The sequence below is a fragment of the Leptodactylus fuscus genome, chromosome 8, assembly GCF_031893055.1.
Source record: "Leptodactylus fuscus isolate aLepFus1 chromosome 8, aLepFus1.hap2, whole genome shotgun sequence".
Classification (NCBI taxonomy): Eukaryota; Metazoa; Chordata; class Amphibia; order Anura; family Leptodactylidae; genus Leptodactylus; species Leptodactylus fuscus.
Window position 1 is genome coordinate 39,477,325 of NC_134272.1, and position 22,869 is coordinate 39,500,193.

At 42.5% G+C, this 22,869-nt stretch overlaps 2 protein-coding genes across 2 annotated transcripts in view; one reads left to right on the top strand and one right to left on the bottom strand.

The window, feature by feature from the left end:
* Positions 1-22,869, top strand: part of HIBCH (3-hydroxyisobutyryl-CoA hydrolase) — a 285,341-nt gene that overhangs the window by 59,720 nt on the left and 202,752 nt on the right. The window lies entirely within an intron of this gene.
* MFSD6 (major facilitator superfamily domain containing 6) overlaps positions 1-22,869 on the bottom strand; it is a 61,040-nt gene that overhangs the window by 1,666 nt on the left and 36,505 nt on the right. The window contains exons 4-6 of the mRNA XM_075285129.1: positions 14,270-14,431; positions 2,513-2,611; positions 995-1,275 (exon numbers count right to left, since the gene is read on the bottom strand). Coding sequence (XP_075141230.1) covers positions 995-1,275; positions 2,513-2,611; positions 14,270-14,431 — 542 coding nt within the window. The remainder of the gene's footprint in view (positions 1-994; positions 1,276-2,512; positions 2,612-14,269; positions 14,432-22,869) is intronic.

A 22,869-nucleotide genomic window follows, 5' to 3' on the forward strand; every position in this document is an offset into this window, starting at 1 on the left:
CCAATGGATAATTCAGAAAAATGGGATGACCTTACCTTCAGTTCTTGGTTCCTAACTGTTATTCCATAAGCAGCAATGGAAAAACAAAACTTTAAAACACTTCTCTCCAATATCTGAAACAATGTCAATACTAACACACACACACACACACACACACACACACACACACACACACACACACGTGTATAAGGTTTTGTACACTAAAACCATTAATGCTACTCTAGGGGAGCAATAGCTTATGGATATGCAAACAGAAACAGACAAAAACCATAGTGCTAGTTACATCCATAGGCGGAGCTGCAACACAAAACATTGCGAATGACAAAAGTGGTGCCATTTTTGGAAGAAAATCATTGTTTTCTAACATGATAAAAAAAAAAAAAAAAAAAAAAAAAAAAAATTACAGACTGGGGTACTGATCATCCTGACAAGCATAACTAAACTTTCGGACAACTGTTGAGTTTCTGGCAGTATTTTACAAATTTTGGATCCTTTCTGTGAAATCCAAAAATTTTTTTACTTTCAATTATTTCTATATTAAGACCTGTTCTGCCTCTCAATGAATGTTAATGTGTACAGGAGTACTGTAGGAGGGCTGTGTAATATGTATAGGAAAGGAGTATAATGGAGGGTCTCGTCAAACACTCTCATGTGACACAAAGCAAGCTTGTATGTTTTCTGATGTCCGAGATATAACTGTTTGAAATGACCTTCCCCACGCCCTTATTTTCTCTACCTCTTACACAGCCCCCTACTCCTTACACAATAACATTCAGCGAGAGGCAGAAACTGCTGCTAACAGTTAATAAAGTATATTACTAAATTTATTTATGACACAAATACTAAAATCAAAAGTTGTCCAAAACTTTAGTTAAGCTTTAAAAGCTGGGCACCAAACTTCTCAAGTTCTCTGCTTTTCACAATGTGAACTGTTTAGCAGGTAAGACGGAGTTCACATAACACATAAAAGGTATTCCGCTCACATATGACATACCTGCAGTGGCTGAGCTTCTGAGACAGGGCTAGTTTTAGCCAGTGCCAACATTTCCTTAATCTGATAAAGGGCATAAGCAAGGGTGACCCAAGGAGAAGAGCTTATTCCCCAGGCCGGTCTGTTGACATCCTCTTGTTCCTCTTGGTGCCTTGTCTTTTTAGGTGGAAGTTTGGCTTGAATAGTCGGCATGATGTTCTCCGAGTGCTGTGGTACAAGATCAATAGTTGCTATAGGAACTGGGCTGGAGGGAACGGGGATTCTTTCTGCCAGCATAGATGCATCTGCAGTAAAAGCATAGTGATGGAATATTACAATACACCATAGGAAAATCAGTAAGGTAATACATGAAGTTGCTCTAAATCAGCAGCATAAAAACCACAATGAAATATTGCCTATTACTACAGAGCTGACTGCAGTATGTGAACTACTGTGACTGCACCAAAAACTGACAGACAGTCTATGAACAACTTTTTATATTAGCGTTGTATTTATTTAGATATTCCAAAACTATTCTAGAACTATTGTCACATCCTCATAAGATGCTACAGTGAGGAGAGAGAGAGAAGGCAGAATCTTGTGTAATGTAATTAAGTCTTATTACATTGTAACCATTTAAGTCCGAGGAGAATTCCTTCGTCTACCACCTCCACCGAGCACATCCCACGCTCACCATCACATTACAGTAATAAATAACATACCTTTCTTATATAGGTCACTTTTATAGATTTGGAGAAAACAAAACGAGTGATCTGAGAGTTGACGGCCGGTCTCCATACAAGACAGATGTATGTTATTTATCACTGTAATATGCTCTGTAATGCTGTGGTAGCAGTGGAACATGCTTGGGGGACGTGATAGACTCCCATTAAAGAGTCAGTGCACTGTCGCCTCTCTAGTGGTATATAAAACCGCACATTGATAAGTACATGAAAGGTCCTCTTTAAGGCTAAGGCCCCATGGGACATCCCGCAGCAAAAAGCACAGTGGGAAAAACCACAGCGGCAACGCATCACAGTTCTTTCCACAGCGCTTTAGACAAAGTTCGCAGAGTTTTCCGCTGCAGACTTTCTGTGATAATTACACCTATGGGAAAACCGCCAGGGTTTCCGTAGGTATAATTGACATGCTGAGATTTCCAAAACTACGCCAGTTTTGGAAATCGCGGCGTGTCCGCACCACGGGGTTTTTTTTTTTTGCAAAGTGGGCATGGGATTCACTAGAATCCCATCCACTTTGCCCTTACTATAAATTGCTGCAATTTTTCCCACAGCGTTTCCACCGCAAATTGCGGCATTCACTTCTCGTGTTCCCCAGGCTAATATTGGCAAGTCTTAAAAAATTGTCTTAAAAACTGGCAAATCTAGTCTTAGCATCATCTTAGTGATGCAATGTATGAATTTACAACAGTGATAATAGAAATAAAAAATTTTTGCTAACGCTACGTGTTGTGTGATTTCCTAGCAAGAAAAAAAAAATAAAAAATAGAGCGATACAAGGAAGTAATGGGTCATAGCCTACCTTCTTCTTTCTGAGGAACTGCTACCCACTGAATCAGAGCAAAAAGAAGTAGAATGACCAAAGAAGCCATACCAATCCCCCTAAATGTTTCTGCAGCACCTGGAAAAGCAAAAACATACAATGTAGATGTGGTTTTGTCTGTTAGTACGATCCACTTACAACAGTTTTAAATGGTTATTTAAAGGGGTGCCCCATTAAAGGGCTATTCCCAACTGGCTTGTTCAGCAACCCGCATGCTGTGTGCTCTATTCACTTCCTGGTTCTCTCGGTACATTGGTGGGCGGGGTTTCACTTGCTCTCCTAGCAGTACATGTTTGCAGTCAGTAATGAGGGATTGATTGTACATAAATTACCACAGTATCACTGGAAGATGTGCAATATGAAGATGATGTAACAGGGCTGGAATGAGAGCCGGAGATAAACAGCTCAGAAATACAAGCACGAGCAATCACCTCCCCCCTCGCCTATCTGAGAGCAGGGAGCTGTGTCACTTGTGAGGTGCAGAGAGATAAACAGCTCAGAAATACAAGCTGCTTTGGAGCACTCCTGGTTATGGAAACGCAGTGTAAACAATGAAGTAAATAAATTAAGATAGCGGCCAACCAAAGCAGTTTTGATAAGGCAATGTATTTAGGAAAAGTCCTAAATCCACATAAACTAGCAGTATAGATAGGATCCTTGAGATGGGACAACCCCTTTAAAGACATTTATCCCCTATCCTGTGCTAGGGTTATATGCCACACAAGAGTGATATGGGTTCAATTGTAAATGGAAACCAAGGTGAAGATGTAAAACAGAGTCTTTGGGGCTTGGTGTTCCTTGGTACGGTCTTTGTATTTTTTTTTTTTTTTTTTTTTTTTACTATTAGGGAACGTGGTAAATCAATTACATACATACAGTTACAAACACAATCCATGTATAGTAATATATATATCCAATGATGTTACTAACTTTAAAAGGGATTGGCCATCTCATCAAAAATACTGCCCCCCTCGCCCCCATGCCAGCCACTCAATTGCTGAGGTCACTCCTGCAGTGCTGTTGCCTTAGCGGCTGGAGGACATTGGCCAATGCTAAAACTCGATTGCCTGCAATTGTGATCTGCCTCAAACAGTAGGTGAAAGGACAAGCACCACTGGAGCTGTAGCAGCGATAGGTAAAGATGCAATATGGTAAAGAGGAACAGTATAACATCTACACACCAGCCTAGATTCTGGAATCTCTAAGAAATTTCTAGAAGAAACTACACATTTATCACTTTAATATACACACGACTAAAATCTCCTTTTTGATGTTTGCTGTTTTGTTGCCATTTCTAAAGTTTCATTCTGGGTAAACACGACCAAGATGAAACAGTTTTCCAAGCCTCAGACTGCCAAGATTGAGAACAGACTGGTCTAGGCCCCAGGGCATTTGGGCTTCTTCCAATCACTATAGCCAAGATACACTTGACTTGGTTAAATAAATTGTTCCTGAGAAGCACTTAGTGCTTGACGATCTTTTCGAGGTTCCTGCACAGAAACTTTACAGAGGACCTTTCACCACCTCTAATTCAAGTTCTTCCAGCAAGCGCTTCTCCACTCATTCCAGCACACGTGGAATTTTCTCTCTAGCATTCTTTTTTTTTTTTTTTAATTCAACAAGTTTTATTGGTTTTTTCAAAAGTTTTATGGGGATACAGAAAAAAGAAAAGGGGAAGGGGAACAGGGTGCAACATCAATAGCTAACAACACATGCAAGGCGCATATGACATACATTGTGTACGGCAACATGTGAAAAGCTAAGTAAAGCAAACCTAAGATACATAACTATCAACTGTAAACCTAAGGATATTCAGTCTAGATAGTCCTACTGTGTAAGCGCCCATGCGAAGTAAAGAGGGAGAGTAGGAGGAGAGGAGGGGGAGGAGGGAGAGGGAGGTGCCGAAATCAAAAGGGGTCAGATTTGTGGACAAACCTAAAATTCCAGTCATTTCAGGGTATATCAACCGCAGATGGGGTGTGTTGTTTTCCAGTAATTGTGCCATGGCTTCCAAACCTTGACATATTTGTCATGTGTCCTTCGAGACCAGCTGAGCAGTTCTTCCAACCTCGAGATCTCGTTGACAGTGTTTTCCCAAAGCGACAAGGGAGGTGTCGCGGTTTGCCGCCAGTACCTTGGAATCAGGAGTTTGGCCGCATCAAGCAGTAGCGTGACGAGCTTTAGGTTTATAGGTAGGGTTCGGGTGAGCCAAGAACAGTGTCGCAGGCGTAAGGTCAAAGGGTGCCTCAATGACAGTTCTAATGCGGTCAGTTACATCTGACCAATAATCCGCGATAGCGGGGCAAGTCCACCACAAGTGTAGATACGTGCCGACCTGTTGGGAGCACCTCCAGCAATGGGGATTATCGCTTAGTCCACGCCTAGCCATCCATTCAGGTGTTTTGTACCACCTCGAGAGGATCTTGAAATGATTTTCTTGCATGCGGACGCACGTGGACGTGCCGTGTGTGAACTTCAAGATAAGCGCGATTTCTTCAGGTGAAAACTTCATGTCAAAGTCCATCTCCCAGGAAGTGATGTAGGCCGGCTTATAATTTGCGGGGGGGTGAGACAAATCTGTGAAGCATGGAAGAGACCTTTCGTAACATCCTAGTTCGTGAGACTAAGACTTTCTCAAAAGCGGACAGGTGTATTCTCAGGTCCGGGGTATCTTTCAGCTGTGAGAGAAAAAATCTGATGTGCTCCTTGTGGAGAAAAAACAATCGTGACAATTGCGGGAAGCGTGCCGGGTCAGTAATCAGCTCCTTTGCTTCGTCATCCCATAAATCCCTCAGTCGAAGATCTCGAAGGGTAGTCCATGCCGAGGCGTACTGTCTTACAGGATCACCGAATAAGGCTGGGAGGAGGGTGACTGGTAGTAATGGCGAAGGGCCCGGGGCTAGTTCTGGCCCAAGGGTACGCCAAGTTTCAACAGCTCCCTTAAAAAGTGGATTAAGGGAGTCCGGGTGCGGTTTCCTCGTGTGGGGTAGCCACAGGTCTCTGATCAGTGAAGGAAAAACAAAAGAGACACCGAGCACACTATATAGTGTAGAATGTCTGATAAATTTTGGTGGAAATAACCAGAAGATTTAAAAGGACCAAATGGCCTCTCACCTGATGAGGTTGTGACAATCGCTCACAACTACGTTTGGGGTTTACCGTCAGGTGGAGGAGGCAGCACGTCTGATGGACACCGGCCAAGGCCAGGGAAGATAGAGTTTTCAATGAAATGGAAAGACGGCGCTCTCAGGTCACAACAGGATTTTATTCAAAAAGACAATGATGCACAACGCTAAAAAATCGCCGCGTTTCGGGCACACCTGCCCTTTCTCAAGTGCATAACTAATTAGAAAATAGATAAAACAAGTATTCACTTCAACGTTTTTTTGGCCAGAGAAGCACTTAGGCCTAAGTTAAAATATACAATGAATTCAAAAAATAATAATACATGATTTATAAAACAATAGTAAAACAAATCTCATATACCAACCTTATCATTTAAAATATAAAAAAAAATCTATATATACATAATAACAAGTAAATGTGCCAAATCATCTCAATCTCATGATTGAAAGCCATTGCATATCAAACACTGATCGTTAGCATGCATCATTGTGTTGTTATTTATATCAATGTGGCTACCAATAATCCCTAGTTTACAACTACAGCAAAAAAAGGGGGAGCATAGAGAGTCTTACCTTCACACAAAGCTCGGTCAGTCTGGAAGATGTATACAAATTGTATGCCGTGTGCTCCTAGGTTTAAATATAGTGGAGCTCGTTTGGCTCCCTACATTCCTTGGAGTGTTGCCAGATGGTGCGATTCAGGTTGGAGAACATATATGTCCGCGCAAAATATTAAAGCTACACAACAATGTGCTCTAAGTTGTAGCGCATATGTGACTCACGCGTGCGTGGTATATTTAGCATTACTAAGCGCATAGCTAAGTGCTCATACGTGATATGCATATTCGTGGTATGATTACCATTACGGAGCACGTGACTGAGTGCTCATACATAATTCGCGCATGCGTGGTGTATTTAACATCGCGGGACACATGACTAAGTGCTCATATGGTAAATAAAAGGTATTGATGTTTTTTCGGATTTCTCCCTAATATTACAAATGAATTGGAGCAACTCATAATGAAAACAATTGTTCCAAAAAACAACAGATATAGTAAGAAAAAATTCCAGTAAAAATACCTCAAAAAATCTAATAAAATTTAAATTTCCGGAAGCAAGGGAATCCACATCCCTGTCACTTCCAGCTACCACCTTTCAATCTCCCAAACCTAGTTCTCCTAACCTCTTTCACACACCAGCTGAATATCCGTCATCTAGTTATGTGTCTGTTACTCATAATTCACCTACGCATCTCCTCAAAATCTCCCCACCTCTTGATAACAGTCATACCTCTACCCCCTTGGAATTAGAAGATTCACTTGTTTCTGTTCATGATAGTCCCATGCCTACCACTTCAGAAACAAATATCCAAGAGATATCTTATAATAACACCATCCAAGATATTTCCCATAATAACACTATCCATAATCACACCCTTACTAAGGTCTCTTTTTTAGCCCTACCTCGGGAACTCACTCCAACTGTTCCGCTAACCTCTTATCATGTACAAGAGAAACCTCTTCTAACAAAGATATCGGATTTTTTCACACCTACACAACAGAAACGAAAGTTAACGAACAGCAACGATTCACCACCACTAGAAAGAAAAGTAGACGGGGAACCAGAGGGAAGTGTAAGCACATCAGAACCCAATTTGATCAGCCCCAGCAGAAAAAAGAACAAAGGCTCCCTAGCTGTATATTTAACCTCTCCAAACATATCCTCAGTAGTGCAGAAATAGACTTTCTCTCCAAAGGCCTTTCCTTTTGCCCTACACATAACCCAAATGAAGTGGATTTGTTTCTGTACCTCAATGCTTTTACTCGCAAACTTACCTTAAAGAGACATTTCTCGATAGTGAATATGGGGAGATCTGAAGGTCCAGATATAACCCATTTGAATAAAAACACTGAGGAATTACATTCAACCCTATCTACTAATGACATAAAATTGTCTGCCATCCATACCAATCTAAAACCTAAATCCAAATTTCATCCAATCCACCATCGTGGAAATAATATAGAAACATTCTATTCACTTGTTGCATCGGAGTTTAGGGAACTCAATAAAAGAGATCAGCCCTCTCGAAATAATCTGACATTTGCAGAAAGACAAGCCTGTAGAAGCCTGATGGAAAATAATGAAATAGTCATTCGCTCAGCGGACAAGGGAGGAGGAATAGTAGTACAAGACCGCCAAACGTACTTGAATGAAGCAGGTCATATCCTGTCTGACAAAGAGTACTACTCCCCCCTCCCCTATGATCCTTCTACATTACATTATGAAGAGTATAAATCTCTCATTCAGAAAGCACATACACAAGGTATACTAACAGACAAAGAAAAAGCTTTTTTGGATATAAAGAATCCGACAGCTGCACTCTTCTATCACCTCCCCAAGGTGCATAAGAACAGAGATAATCCACCAGGGCGGCCTATCATATCAGGTCTCAATGCCCTAACTCGTAATCTTTCACACTATGTGGATGTATTGCTACAAAAATATGTAGTAAATCTGCCATCCTATCTAAAAGATTCAGCAATGCTAATACGTGAACTACTCCCTCTTGAATGGAAGAGTTCATATAGATGGGCAGTGTTAGACGTCACTAGCCTATACAGCAACATATCCCATGATTTAGGGCTTATGGCAATTGAAACTACTTTGAAATCTGATAACAAACGTCCGCCAGCACAAAGGGAATTTATCCTTAGAAGTATTGAATTTATTTTAAAACATAATATTTTTGAATTCAATGACCAACTTTTTATCCAGAATAAGGGAACGGCAATGGGGACCAGGATGGCCCCGAGTTATGCCAATCTCTTCATGGGCCAGTTTGAAAAGTTATGGATTTATGAGAATCATCAATGGGCCAATCACCTTATTTATTTTAGACGGTACATTGACGATTTAATTTTTATTTGGGACGGACCAGCAGCATCTTTTGAACTTTTTACAGATTATCTTAACTCTAACACCTGGGGGATTCATTTGACTGGAAAATCAGATCCCATCTCGATTGAATATCTAGATCTTATATTAACTAATGACCATGGAAAAATTTGCACAAAAACTTTTTTTTAAAACTGTCGACTGTAACAGTCTGCTAGATTTTCGTAGCCTCCATTATAGGAGGTGGAAAGAAAATGTTCCTTTTGGACAATTCCGCCGCATCAGACGGAATTGTACTAATGATGCAGATTTTCAGACTCAGAGTATGGTTCTCTCTGATAGGTTTAGAGAAAAAGGCTACCCTAATAAACTGATCAAAGCAGCTTGCTCTAGAGCCAGTCAATTAAAACAAACAGAATGTCTAGTTCCAAAATGTACCTCAACCCCTAAGAACTATGACATAAATTTTATTACAGCTTTTAGCTCGTCCCAGCAACATATAAAGGATATAATTAGTAAATATTGGCCAGTCTTATCTAACGATCCCTTTCTTAAGAAAGTTCTTCCCGCAAAACCAGGTTTTACATTTAGAAGGGCAAGAACTTTGAAAAGTTTAATAGCCCCTAGTAAACTACGTTCTTCAAAACCAACTGTCCTGACGACAAACACATTGCCTAAAGGAAGCTTTTGCTGCAATCGTAATAGGTGTAAATGCTGTAAATCCATTAAGAATGGAATTGGTGAAGTTAGCAGCTTTACCACAAACGAAGTCTTTAAATTGAGACATCATTTGGATTGTACATCTACCTTTGTTATTTATTTACTGGAGTGCCCTTGTGGCCTCCAGTATATTGGTAGAACTACTCGACAGTTGAGTGAACGTCTCAATAAACATCGCTCGAATGTTCTAAACGGATATACTAAACATAGCGTTTCACGACACGCAGCTGAACATCATAACAAAAGCTTTAGTGGTTTCACTGTAACACCCATCGATTGGATCCCTCCTGGAATTACAGATAGGCATGGTACATTAAATAAGAGAGAAATGTTTTGGTTATTTAAGTTTAATACATTACATCCTTTTGGTCTTAATATAGCTTCAGAAGACGTTAATAAATAAATGTATGTAATCCAATCTTTAATCTAACTCCATATCTTACTTTTTGTCCCCTATGTGTTTGATTTTAGGTATTTAATGTATTTTCCCTCCAAATACCTAAAGAGTTTATCTACTCCTATTCCAAATATGTATTCAAAAATATAGTTGGAGGTTTAGCTCTTTATTACTTTTGCACTTTCAAAGACCATCAATACTTCTTACCCAAATGTAATCACATAGTAATAAGGTCTACATTGTTTAATCATTATATATGTGCTGAAAATATATAAGTCCCAGTCTGTAGCATGTGTGTATGTGTGTGTATGTATGTATGTATGTATGTATGTATGTATGTATGTATGTATATATATATATATATATATATATATATATATATATATATGTGTGTGTGTATGTATATATGTGTTTATATGTATGTATGTATATATATTTTTTCTTACTATATCTGTTGTTTTTTGGAACAATTGTTTTCATTATGAGTTGCTCCAATTCATTTGTAATATTAGGGAGAAATCCGAAAAAACATCAATACCTTTTATTTACCATATGAGCGCTTAGTCATGTGTCCCGCGATGTTAAATACACCACACATGCGCGAATTATGTATGAGCACTCAGTCACGTGCTCCGTAATGGTAATCATACCACGAATATGCATATCACGTATGAGCACTTAGCTATGCGCTTAGTAATGCTAAATATACCACGCACGCGTGAGTCACATATGCGCTACAACTTAGAGCACATTGTTGTGTAGCTTTAATATTTTGCGCGGACATATATGTTCTCCAACCTGAATCGCACCATCTGGCAACACTCCAAGGAATGTAGGGAGCCAAACGAGCTCCACTATATTTAAACCTAGGAGCACACGGCATACAATTTGTATACATCTTCCAGACTGACCGAGCTTTGTGTGAAGGTAAGACTCTCTATGAATACTTGTTTTATCTATTTTCTAATTAGTTACGCACTTGAGAAAGGGCAGGTGTGCCCGAAACGCGGCGATTTTTTAGCGTTGTGCATCATTGTCTTTTTGAATAAAATCCTGTTGTGACCTGAGAGCGCCGTCTTTCCATTTCATTGAAAACTGATCAGTGAAGGAGGAAGACAGGCTGTGCTAGTGGAGATCGGGAACAGCAGATGTGACCACCATCCGAGTTGGATCGCTTTATAGTAAAGGCTGACATCCGGAAGACCTATCCCGCCTTGCGTTTTAGGCTTCACCAACAACGACCATGCTATTCTAGGCGCCTTGCGACGCCAGATGAACTTAGTGAACATGGAGCGGACTGCAGCAAAGAAGTCTTTCGGGACGTAGATGGGGAGCATGGACAGCTTGTAGACGATTTTCGGCAGAAGATAAGTCTGTATGAGTGCTTTCCTGCCAAACCAGGAGAGTGGCAGGTGCTGGTAGGAGTCCAAGTCAGCTTTGAGAGATTTAAGGAGAGGCTGGAAGTTCGCCGCAAATAAATCTTCGATGGCTGGAGTGAGACGAATGCCTAAGTATTTGATCGAAGTGGTGGTCCATTGAAATGGTGTGCTAGCTTGAAGGAGGGATGCACGGTGCTTCGGGAGCGAGACGTTTAAAATCTCAGATTTCTCTAGGTTGGCTTTGTATCCCGAGACTCTCCCATAGACCAGTAAGATCTCCATGATGCGTGGCAAGGCTTCTTCCGGATTAGAGATGACAAATAAGACATCATCTGCAAAAGCTGTTGCTGAGGTGGTGACCTCTCCAGTTCGGATACCCAAAACAGACGAGTCTTGGCGAACTCTCTGAAGGAGTGTTTCGAGGACCAGAATGAATAAGGTCGGTGAGAGTGGGCATCCCTCTCTGGTCCCGTTGCGAATCTGGAATGCTTCCGATACTGTCCCGTTGACCTTGAGTCTGGCATAAGGAGACTTATAGAGAGTCAAAATCGCATCAACAAAGGGCGGCGGAAACTGGAATCGGAGCAGCGTCTCTTTCATGAAGGCCCAGGAGACCCTGTCAAAGGCCTTTTCCGCATCTATGCCCAGGAGTATGAGGGGGAGGTTGTCTTTTCTGGCCTTATGTATCAGCGGAAGTAAGTGCCTCGTGTTGTCCCTGCCCTCTCTTCCTGCTACAAAACCGGACTGCTCAGGATCAACCAAAACGGGGACTAATGGCTTCATTCTTAAGGCAAGCAGCTTGGCCCAGATTTTAAAGTCCTCTCTCTAGCATTCTTGAGCAACAAGTGCAGTTGGTTTTGGAGCCTGAGGTTCTATTTAAGCTGTGTAATGTGTAAAGTGCAATGTCAGGTGGGGGAAAGGAAAAATGTGAGGCTGGGGGTGGGTCGTGATACAAAACTACAATCAGAGGCAACCAGTGTCAGAGTCTGCCTGACAATGCCCTCCTGACACTACAGAGCCTAAATTGCATATATCAGTCACCAAAACTAACGGCACTGATTGCTCAGGAATGGTGAGCATGATAAAAAGAAAAAATAATTCCAAATGTGCCAAAATTAGAGAAGCAGAGCCCATTAACTCTTTGAGAACACAGGGTAGTTTGTATGCTAATACTTGGCAACTTTTTTCATATTTTCCCTCCCCGCCTTCCAAAATTAAATTATTTTTTATATATATTTCTGTTGACATAGCCAAGTGAGGGCTTATTCCTTGTATGGCAACTTGTACTGTTCTCGCACTATTTTGGGGTACATATGTGTTAATCAGTTTTTAATAACGCTTTCTGGGGTTCCATGTTAAAATCCCCCATAATTCTATCATCATTTTTTGCATTTTAGATGACATGGCAGCTTTGTCTGGCAGGTCATTATGATTATGGCGATACCATATTTATATTACTTTTATTATATTTTACCACTTTTACAAATAAAATGTCACTTTTTGAGAATGAACAATTTTCTTAGTGGTCACTGTAGTCTAATGAATAAAACTTTTTTACTGTTTTGTTGATGGAGATATGTAAGGGCTCTTTATTTATGGGACAACTCGTCCTTTTATTGGTACCAATGTTTGATCACTTATATTTTGGTCATTTCACTTTCCCCAGAAAATAGCAACAATGTTTATTCGTGCATTGCTGTATTTTCTTTTCTATGGTGTGCACCATTCAGGATAAACAACGCTATTTTTGGACACCCAACAGTTTTGTTAATTTTTTTTGGTTGACTTTGTGTTTTGTCTCGGGTTTTTTTTTTTTTTTTTTTTTTAACAACTTAACTTTTTACATGTCCTTGAACCTGGGATCTCAAATCCCCAAATGCAGTGTATTGCAATATATTGGAATACATCGCAGATAGGTTCCCTATGGGAACTGAGCATAAGCAATTGGGAGGCTGTTGCACAGCCTCCTGGCTATTATGGCAACCCTTCAGATCCCATAATCTTATCTGTTTAACAGCTTTATGTTGGGCTCTGAGGTTCCGAGATCAATGCTTAGCTGTGATTTTTATGCAGTATGCAATGCAGCAGCTTGTGACCCCACTCTAACTTACATGGTCAAGCTAGAGTCCTTGAGGGGGCGGGGGGACTTGCCCAGCAGTTTTGTTTGGACCAAACAGCCAAAACAAAACTTCCTGGGCCTCTGCAGAGACTTCACAGTATAATGGCTAGAGAGTGGCGAACCCCAAAAATTTCAGGTTTGGTTGAACCCAAAATTTCTGGAAAATTTGTTGGGATACTATACTGTGTAGAGAGGCCACTATGGAACATTATATTATAAGACACTGTTTTTCCACAAAAAAAAACAGAGGCAGTTTTCCAATAAAAACACATGCATTTTTGTGCAAAAACACACCATGTAAACGCAGCTTTACATCAAATTAAAAGTACCAGTGGCCTAGGACGAGATCCAGCTATAGCCGCATCCAGATACATAGTGTGTCACTACAATAAAGGTGCTGCCACATGGTGCTTCAGGTAGGTTTTGTCAGGTAGACACTGTGAACTTCTTATTAGAGCTCTGAATCACCCCTTGTCTAATCCTGCCTGACATGGCCCACCTGACAGTACTTAAGTCACATATCAGGCACCAAAACTAATTGCACCTATTGCTTGGTAACAGTGAGAACTAGAGAAAAAAAAATATATAACTGGAATCAGTGTAGCAGCGCCTATTTGCAAAAGCTAAGAACTGGAGTTGGTGCAAGTGGTGAAAGGTTCTCTTGAAAATTACCCTCCAGTTCTGTCATTCATATATATTCAACTTCCACATCATACATCGCCAATCCTATACACTTATACTGCCATATATTTTCATGTCACAACTAGAATAGAAAATTAAGGAACATTTAATGAACACAAACTTTAATGTTATGAATAAAAACAAAATAACAAGTGGAAATTAAGTTAAAACCGTTTTCTATTTAAAAACGCCATTGGTTAATGATTCTAAACTTTCACATGTTATATACTTCTGTTGGGGAAGGGGAAGGGGGGGGGGGGTGGATACTCTAACAGGTTTGGTTGGTAGCTTTTGGATCCCTACTCTAGCCACTGTAGGAAGCGGTACTGGAAAAGAACTGAAAGAATGTAGCCTCAATAGTCAGCGATTAAACAAAAAACAAAATAAAAAACATGAGCGTGTCTTAAATTCAAAACATACCGAAGAAATTGACCAAAACTCCTCCAATCATGGCACCACATCCTCTACCAAGTCCAAGATGAAGACCCTGAAGAATTCCCTGAGCAGAGGTCCGTAATGCTGGTGGAACTGCGGCACTCAGATAGGAAATGCAAGCTGCCCATATGGCTGCATGGGTCACTCCTGTAAAGAGCAAAAAAAAAAAAAAAAAAAATACATTCATAATCATTCAGTGGTAGCTTATTCATAACGTAGGCTGTTCATGAAAGTGACTTGTTTGCAGTATTTTTCTTCAAATACATTTTATAGTGTTAATACATATATTTATTTATATTAGAAATCTTTCAAGATACTTAAGACTGATATACTGAATTAGTCCATTAGGGCTTCTTATTGCCATCCTTAGCATTTTTATATAAGTGCCTGATAAGTGTGGGTCCCGAAGGTACGATCAGCATCTGCGGAGGACTCCTGACCTCCATTATTGCCACAGAGGGTTTTTAGAGTTACAGGAATAAATTATTCCTGGCTTCTTGACAAGAGGAGAAACAGGACATTGGCAACAACTGCAGAGGAACAAAGTCTTGTGAATCCCATGAGCCATCCTGTGTGGGTTAACAATTCAATAGCAACTGTGCAATACTCTGGAATATTTTTATTTTTTTTTATAAACTCTTTATTTATAAACCGTATATAAAGAAGCACAGCAAAACAAAACTGGGCCGGAAAACTGAACCTGCAAAAGCAGATCACACAAATAAGCGCGTCTAAAATAGAGGAAACAAAGCATGACAAAAGGAATCAAAACAATTAGAATAATTAGGAATTGACAATTGACATCCTACCCAGGAACATAATAGAAAGAGAGGAAGAGAGAAGATAAGATAAGATATTCCTTTAATAGTCCCACAATGGGGAAATTTCAGTGATACAGTTTCATAGATGGTACAGTAGTATATAACAAGAGAGAAACACATAGAAGCTCATGGCAGATAGAGAAATCCTAGGAATCATAGCAACTAAAACGAAAGAAACACAGACACACTGCAGGATCATTTAGTTCTCTGTGCGGAGTGATGTTAATAATACAGCCGAATGTGGTTGGAGGACACGAGGAGGGGTCACAGCATGTAGATATAATAGGCAGAAAAACATTTTTGCAGAGGTGGGGGACATATGCAGCTATCATGATAACATGTGGCAGTCCCTTTGGTAGGTGGTGAGATCTCCTGCTCACAGCTGATAGTTCAGTATCTTGCATCAGCACTATTGTCCATTAACCACAAAAAAAATGCCCCAAATGTCCTTCATCACAAGCCCTCCTCCTCCTCCTTCCTTCTTACCACTGTGCTCTACTTCCCCAAAGAAGTCTGAAGCCATCCAGGTATACAGGGTGCTGTTCTCTTGCCAAGCTTCCATAACTCCTGGGGTAGGTGGGTGATGGTAGGTTTCCAGGCTGTAACAGAGTCCCACGTGTCCACAGTAGAAGAAAGAAATACCAGTCAGCTGTAGCATCTTCACACATCAGCAATAGACGCCAAAAATCATCTCCTTGAATGAAGAAGTCCACACTTCCATGTAGCTTTCCTCCATGCCGCATGGTGAGCCATGCTGTCCTGGGGGGATGGTAACAGGCACATGTGTAGACACAGGAAACCAGTTGAACCAGGTCTTGAGTCCATGCTTTACAATAGAAACAAAAAACTCCACAGGGTCTTCCATTCGATTTATAGCTGCTAATTCATAGTGCTAGATTCTTAGTTACAGGATTTTTGAAGACACAGAGAAAAGAGTGAGAAAGGAAAGATAAGGTTGCTCCCAGCTTGGAGCTCTGTATCGAGGCAGCCACTAAGGGCGCCAGGAAGAGGAGGAGGAAGAAGAAGAAGAAGGAAGAGGAGGAGGAAGAAGAAGAAGAAGGAAGAGGAGGAGGAAGAAGAAGAAGAAGGAAGAGGAGGAGGAAGAAGAAGAAGAAGGAAGAGGAGGAGGAAGAAGAAGAAGAAGGAAGAGAAGGAGGAGGAGGAAGAGGAGGAGGAAGAGGAGGAGGAAGAGGAGGAGGAAGAGGAGGAGGAAGAGGAGGAGGAAGAGGAGGAGGAAGAGGAGGAGGAAGAGGAGGAGGAAGAGGAGGAGGAAGAGGAGGAGGAAGAGGAGGAAGAGGAGGAAGAGGAAGAAGAGGAAGAAGAGGAGGAAGAGGAGGAAGAGGAGGAAGAGGAGGAAGAGGAGGAAGAGGAGGAAGAGGAGGAAGAGGAAGAGGAAGAGGAAGAGGAAGAGGAAGAAGAAGAAGAAGAAGAAGAAGAAGAAGAAGAAGAAGAAGAAGAGGAGGAAAAGAAAAAGAGAAAAAAAAAAGGGGGGGGGGGGTTTCAATCCCGAGCTCCGACCACCAGCCTGCAAGCCAATCAGGCCCTTGTGCATTTGGGTACCCTGAAAGAGAATCCACAGGTTCCAGGTTTCCATGTAGGCCTCCCTCGCGTCCCGAGGAGACGCGGTGAGAAACTTCCATGGGATAGAGCAACTAACATGAATGCTTTAGATTGGACTCAGAGAAGCAACCATGATACGAATCAGTGTACATAGGGGACGAGAGAACGGGGGCCACGCCCTCACATAAGAGTGTCTCCTGAGTAAAGGCCACCTGGATTCTCTTACCCCAAAGCAGGCGAAGCAGGGAGGATCGTCCCTACAGAACGGCGAAGCAGTTGACATTAACGGAGGCCAAAGCGATGTAGTCCATGGCTGGGAGCTGGGGCCCAGAAGGGAGGGGGGAAGGGAGGGGGAAAGAGGAAATAAAATCAAGAAAATAAGCTTAAAAAAAAAACAAAAAAACAGAATCAGTCAGACCACAAAAAAGAAAAAAGGAAAAAGAGATAAATAAGCAAACCGCTCCAAGCTAATCCGGAGCGGGCAAACACAAAACAGTGGGAAGAAACCCACTAACGCAGGTCTCGGGGGCACACTGCAGTATGCCTCCAGAGAGCCTCCAAGTTAAACTAGTTGGGGGAGAGGCCGGACACAATAGAACGCTACCCATATCCCAAGCAGTAAAATCAAATGCCTAAAAGGTGAAAGGCAAAGAAGAACAATGGGGTCAAAGCTAAAAATTTCAAACCAAACCGAACGGTCATCAGCATGTCAGAGCCCTCCGCAATTACCAGGCGGATCCCACTGCGGCCGGCAAGCCAAAAAAAAGGGAAAAAGAGAGAAGGACCACAACCTGAGAACCACTCCCCAGACCCGGCTAAAAACCGATGTAGAGGAGGGGAGGAGTAGATGGCAGCCGACCACAATGAGCTCCTGACCAGAAAGGAGGAGGGGGGGGGGGGGGGCGGCATACACAGTCAGAGGTCACCGCAGGTGGAAGCCTACAGCGCTCACCAGCGGGGCAGGGCATTTAGGTCACAAATCACAGGTAAAGAGCAAAACAGAGCAAAGTGAACATAGGACACTGGGAGAAACCAGAGGTAGAAACAAGTCCCGAAAGAGATCAGCCATCACTAAGAGACTCTACGGTGGAGCCCGGAAGGTGTCAGTGGCCCGGCGCTGCCGACGGGGCAAGGAGAAGGAGGGAGGGTGGTCAGCAGGCAGAGTGGTCGGTAAAGGGTAGTCCAGCCAATCCGGGAGATGCAAGTTGGGCAAGTCCAGAAAGTGAGCCAGGGCAGCAGCCTGGTATGGAGAATCGAGAGCAAAAACGGCACCGTTGCGGCGAACCTGAAGGTGGAAGGGGTGGCCCCATCTGTAAGTGGCTCCAGAATCCAGTATCAATCGCAAGACAGGCTTGAGGAGACACCGCATGGCCAGGGTGCGATGAGAAACATCAGGGAGGAGATGTATCGGATTATCCTGGAAGGAAACCGGACCATGATGCCAGGCAGCTTGCAAAATGTTCTCCTTCTCTCGGTAAAAGTGCACCCTACAGAGGACGTCTCTCGGCTCCGCCGAGGCCGACTGTCGAACGCCCAGCATCCAGTGGATTCTGTCAATATTAATCTCCATATCCAGAGGGCGTGACAGGACGGTGTTAAAAGACGGAAGTGGCAATTTCACGGAGCTCGGCAGTCGGGACAGAGTCAGGTATGCCCCTCAGCTTAATATTATTTCGGTGGCCTCTATTCTCTTGATCATCCACCTGTAGTAAAACGTGGCGATTAAACAAACGTTGAGAGAACAAGGAATGCTCCACTGCAGTGAGACGTTGGTCTAGGGTGGCTGTCATCTGCTGTTGAGCGGTAACTTGCGTCGACAGAGACTGGATTTCAGATTTAAATTCTGCAACAATTTTTTCCTGCTGCTCCTCAACCCTGCGGACCATGGCTTCTAAGTCCATTTTAGTAGGCAGAGCAAGGAGAAGATGCCATATGCTGGTCAATTTAGGACGATTAGCGCGGTGTGACTGCGTGGAGGCGTCCTGTTGTGAGGAATCAGAATGGTCCGAAGCGAGTGTGGAACGCAGCGCAGCTGGGGTAGAGGAGTAATCCGGGACAGGGCCAGCGGAGGTAACATCAGCTAAAGCAGGGGCAGCTTGTGGGTGGCTCTGGGGTGACCCCTGGGACATCAAGGTGCCTGCAGCATGAGATATGGTGTCCAAGTCCCTGGGGTACGCAGAAAAAGGTCCAGCAAGGGGAGGCAGGGCAGCAGGAGAGCCACCAGTATCCCCTGCAGGCAGGTTCTCCATAAGAGGCTGTGGGCTGAGAGGACCATAAACTGGGGGAGCCCCAACATCTGAAGGGGGGAGGCTGCTGAGGAAATCTTGGAGGAGGAGGGTCAAGGTGTGGAGGTCAGAGCACCAGGCCGAGGTGCAGGGAGAGCTGCAGGAGACAGGGGCACCACAGGATCTTGTGCCAGAGCCGGAGGAGCGGGGGTGGGAGTGGACTCACGGCGGCTGCCATCTTGCAGGGCCGGAGGATGCATCACCGGTGTCTGTCCGGGAAGTGCAGGTCCAGGTCCCCTGGAGGCTTGAGGGAACAGCACCGGAGAAGCCATGGAGGAGGGAGCTGGGGCAGAGCAGGACTGCCGGCACAGAGGAGAGCAGCTTCGATGCAGCTGCAGAGGCACGCGCCGGCGCCATTTTGGAGCCACTGGAGCGGGCAGGAGTAGGAGAGGAGGCCGCCGACATCAGGAAGTGGGCCAGCTGTGGTTCCACCTAGGAAGAGGACGTTGCCTTGCGCCCCAGACAACGTACCATCGTCAGAAGAGGTTGGTAGTGGATTAAGACCCAAAAAAGGTACTTTAAAGCTACTTGGGGCCTAGGAGCTGAAGGACTATGCTGCTACACGCTTGTCTTGCTAGGCCACGCCCCCCTACTCGAAGATCTTGTCTTAAAAGAACTTTTGGATAATGCATAGACAAACAACCATGCATGTGTAAATAAATAAATATATATATATATATATATATATATATATATATATATATATATATATATATTTTATAAAAATAAATTCTTGACTGTCTGTCTGTCCTCTATGCGCGACCAAACGACTGGACTGATCTTCACCAAATTTGGAACACACAGATACTTCAGGTGTCTGGGAAGGTTTAAGACGAGGCCTCAACTCACTCAGACGTACTGTTCCGGAGATACAGCTTTCCCAACACCCTGACCCCCCCCCCCCTTTAGCCAATACAAACCTGCAAGTCTTTCACTCATATTCCAACTGCAATATACATGGTCACTCCACATGTACAATCCAACACTGATATCCAAACTGATATATACACATCAGAGGATTAGATACACAGGTAAGCACCCAGCATCACATGCCAGGGGATTAGATACACGCGTCTGCACACAGTTCCACAAGCCAGAGGATTACATATGCGCGTCTGCTCAATGTACCACATGCAGAAGGATTAGATACACAGGTCAGCACACAGTATCACACGCCTATCGCTATCTGTAAAACTTTCCCTACACACATTAGCTTGCTGTGCCGCCCCTCCCCCTCAGCATCGGAGTGTGAGGGGAGAAGTCTCTTGCAATGTCACGGCTTACTCCACTGCCAGGCAGAGCTGCACAGGAGTTTCCTCCATGTCCTGTGCACCCAGCAATTCAGCCAAAAGTAAGTATATATTCTTGGGTAAAATATGTGTATGTGTTTACATTATGTGTCTTATATACTGTGTGAGTCCTGTAAGTATGTAGATAGGTGTTTATGTTGTATATGACTGTACGTGTGTGAGTAGATGGGTATATGTGCAAGTATATACAACTAACTCTCAATCTCCTATCTATCTATCTATCTATCTATCTCTTAGCTATCTATCTATATTTGCTTCTATACAAGTCTACCATTATACATACTAAAATTATATTTTATAATGTGATGCTTAGGCCCGTTTCACATCTGCATTCTGGTTTCTATTCGGGGAGTCTGCTTGGACACTCCCCAAACAGAAACCTATACGCACCCCCTAGCGTCATACCTTCAAACCGCCCAGTCTTGGTTGCAGAAAATTCCTCTCTCTCTCCCTGTAACCGCCTCCAGCGTCTCTCTTCACCATTTGCTGCGTGCTTTCTTTGATTGTCCACAAGAAAATGGCGCTCGGGCACGTGCAGTAGCGCTCAGAAGGGAGTGTTACTGCGCATGCCCGAGATTTCAACATACAGGAGTGAGATGAGAGACGCTGGAAGCAGTTACAGGGGGAGAGGAGGAGGAATTTTTGGCGTGCAAGCTAAAGAGGGGCCAGTTTCAAGGTATGACACAGGGGGGTGCACGGTGGCTTGGAGGAACGCCCAGGGTGCACAGACAGGCTTATTTACATTTCAGTTTTACTGGTATGTTATAAAAACAGGGGAGGGGGGTCCTTTAAAAAAAAAAAAAAAAAAAAATAGCAGATTCCCTCTGCAACCATTATTATGCCCCACAGCGGCTATGGAGCACAATAGAGTTGGGTGGGCAACTGTGGGGCATAATAGAGGTTTTAGGGGGCCATTGTGGGAAACAATATATATATATATATATATATATATATATATATATATATAAACGCACACCTTCCCCCCGCTACCTGATGCGGACGATCAAGAGAAAAACCTAAATCGCGCCGCCCCCCATACCTCCCCTTCCCCCCGGTCTTCAGTCCGGGGGGGGGGGCATCTTTTGATCGACCGCCTCAGGCAGCAGAGTGGCTAAGTTCACCACTGCATACACACAGCTTTACTCCAGGACTCCATAACAACCGATCGCAGGTTTTTCATTGATATCCAAAATGAGATACACATGATGCTTATGGATACACATGCAAACTATATACAAAATACACCAATGCAAAAACTGGACAATTCTTAAGGGGCCGCTTCACAAACAAAAAGTGAAATATACACGTACGAAGCCGGGTCCTCCTGCTAGTATTATACATATATATATGCACGTGCGAGTCTATGAGCAAGATTATTGACAGATTTTTTTTTGTATACTTTTAATTAAAAGGTTCACTGCATTTAACCCTTTACGGACAAGCATATTTTGGCCCTTACAGAAATTAGGTCTTCAAAAATAGGAAACCTACCATTCTTTTTGGATACATTTTCAACTATTTTTCTGTTTCACTATATAGCATGGTCATAGCAGGAAGTACCGGACATGCTCAGAGCAGTGTTAATTGTAGGACAACCACCGCCTTATGTATACAGTGTGATTCACTAGGACTGCTGACAGCAACTTGTTTGCCAGAATACACAAGGAGTCATCCTGGGTTCTTCTGATGTCTGCTTCTTCAATCCAACACCATGAAAAGAGTATAACACAAAACAAGATATTTATGTGCTGGTGTACACTAAGTATACCAACCAAAGAAACAACTAGCTAAGGTAATAAAACCATTATTTTATTAATGTCATTAAAAATAAGACAAAGAATAAACACATGAAGACATTCACAATAGATAAGGGGGAAGAACAACTAATACCCAAACCCTATGCATTGGAAATATAAGCTGGTAAGAATTACATATTATACCATGATTTTAATATAAACTAACCTGCATATGCTCAAATGGTAAATAACATGACAAAGCCCATTTCTGGGCAAAACGTACGTCGGGCGGTCGCAGGTCCCTATGTCTCTGGTAATATAGGCAATTGTTTGTGCTTTTCATCATGGCTTCAGATTTGTATTCTTAGTTTGATATGCTGATGAGATTTCATGTACATGCACTTTACATAGAAACTATTGTATAGTTCACATTCATTTATTTACCATTTGAGCATATGCAGGTTAGTTTATATTGAAATCATGGTATAATATGTAAATTTTTACCAGCCTATATTTCCAATGCATAGGGTTTGGGTATTAGTTGTTCTTCCACCTTATCTATTGTGAATGTCTTCATGTGTTTATTCTTTGTCTTATTTTTAATGACATTAATAAAATGATGGTTTTATTACCTTAGCTGGTTGTTTCTTTGGTTTGGTATACCATGAAAGGAGTATAAAAAAAAAAAAAAGGAATCTGACACGTAAGTCCAAATCAAATTCCTCTTCACTTTCTGACATTTAAATGGGCCCTAAGGGTGGCTTCACATGTGGTGGATTGTGTTGCAGAAGCTAAAAATCAGTTCCGTAACCTTTATCCTCCACACTCTGTCTATAAAATGGAGAAAAACCTCTGCTTGAAGACCTTCAAATC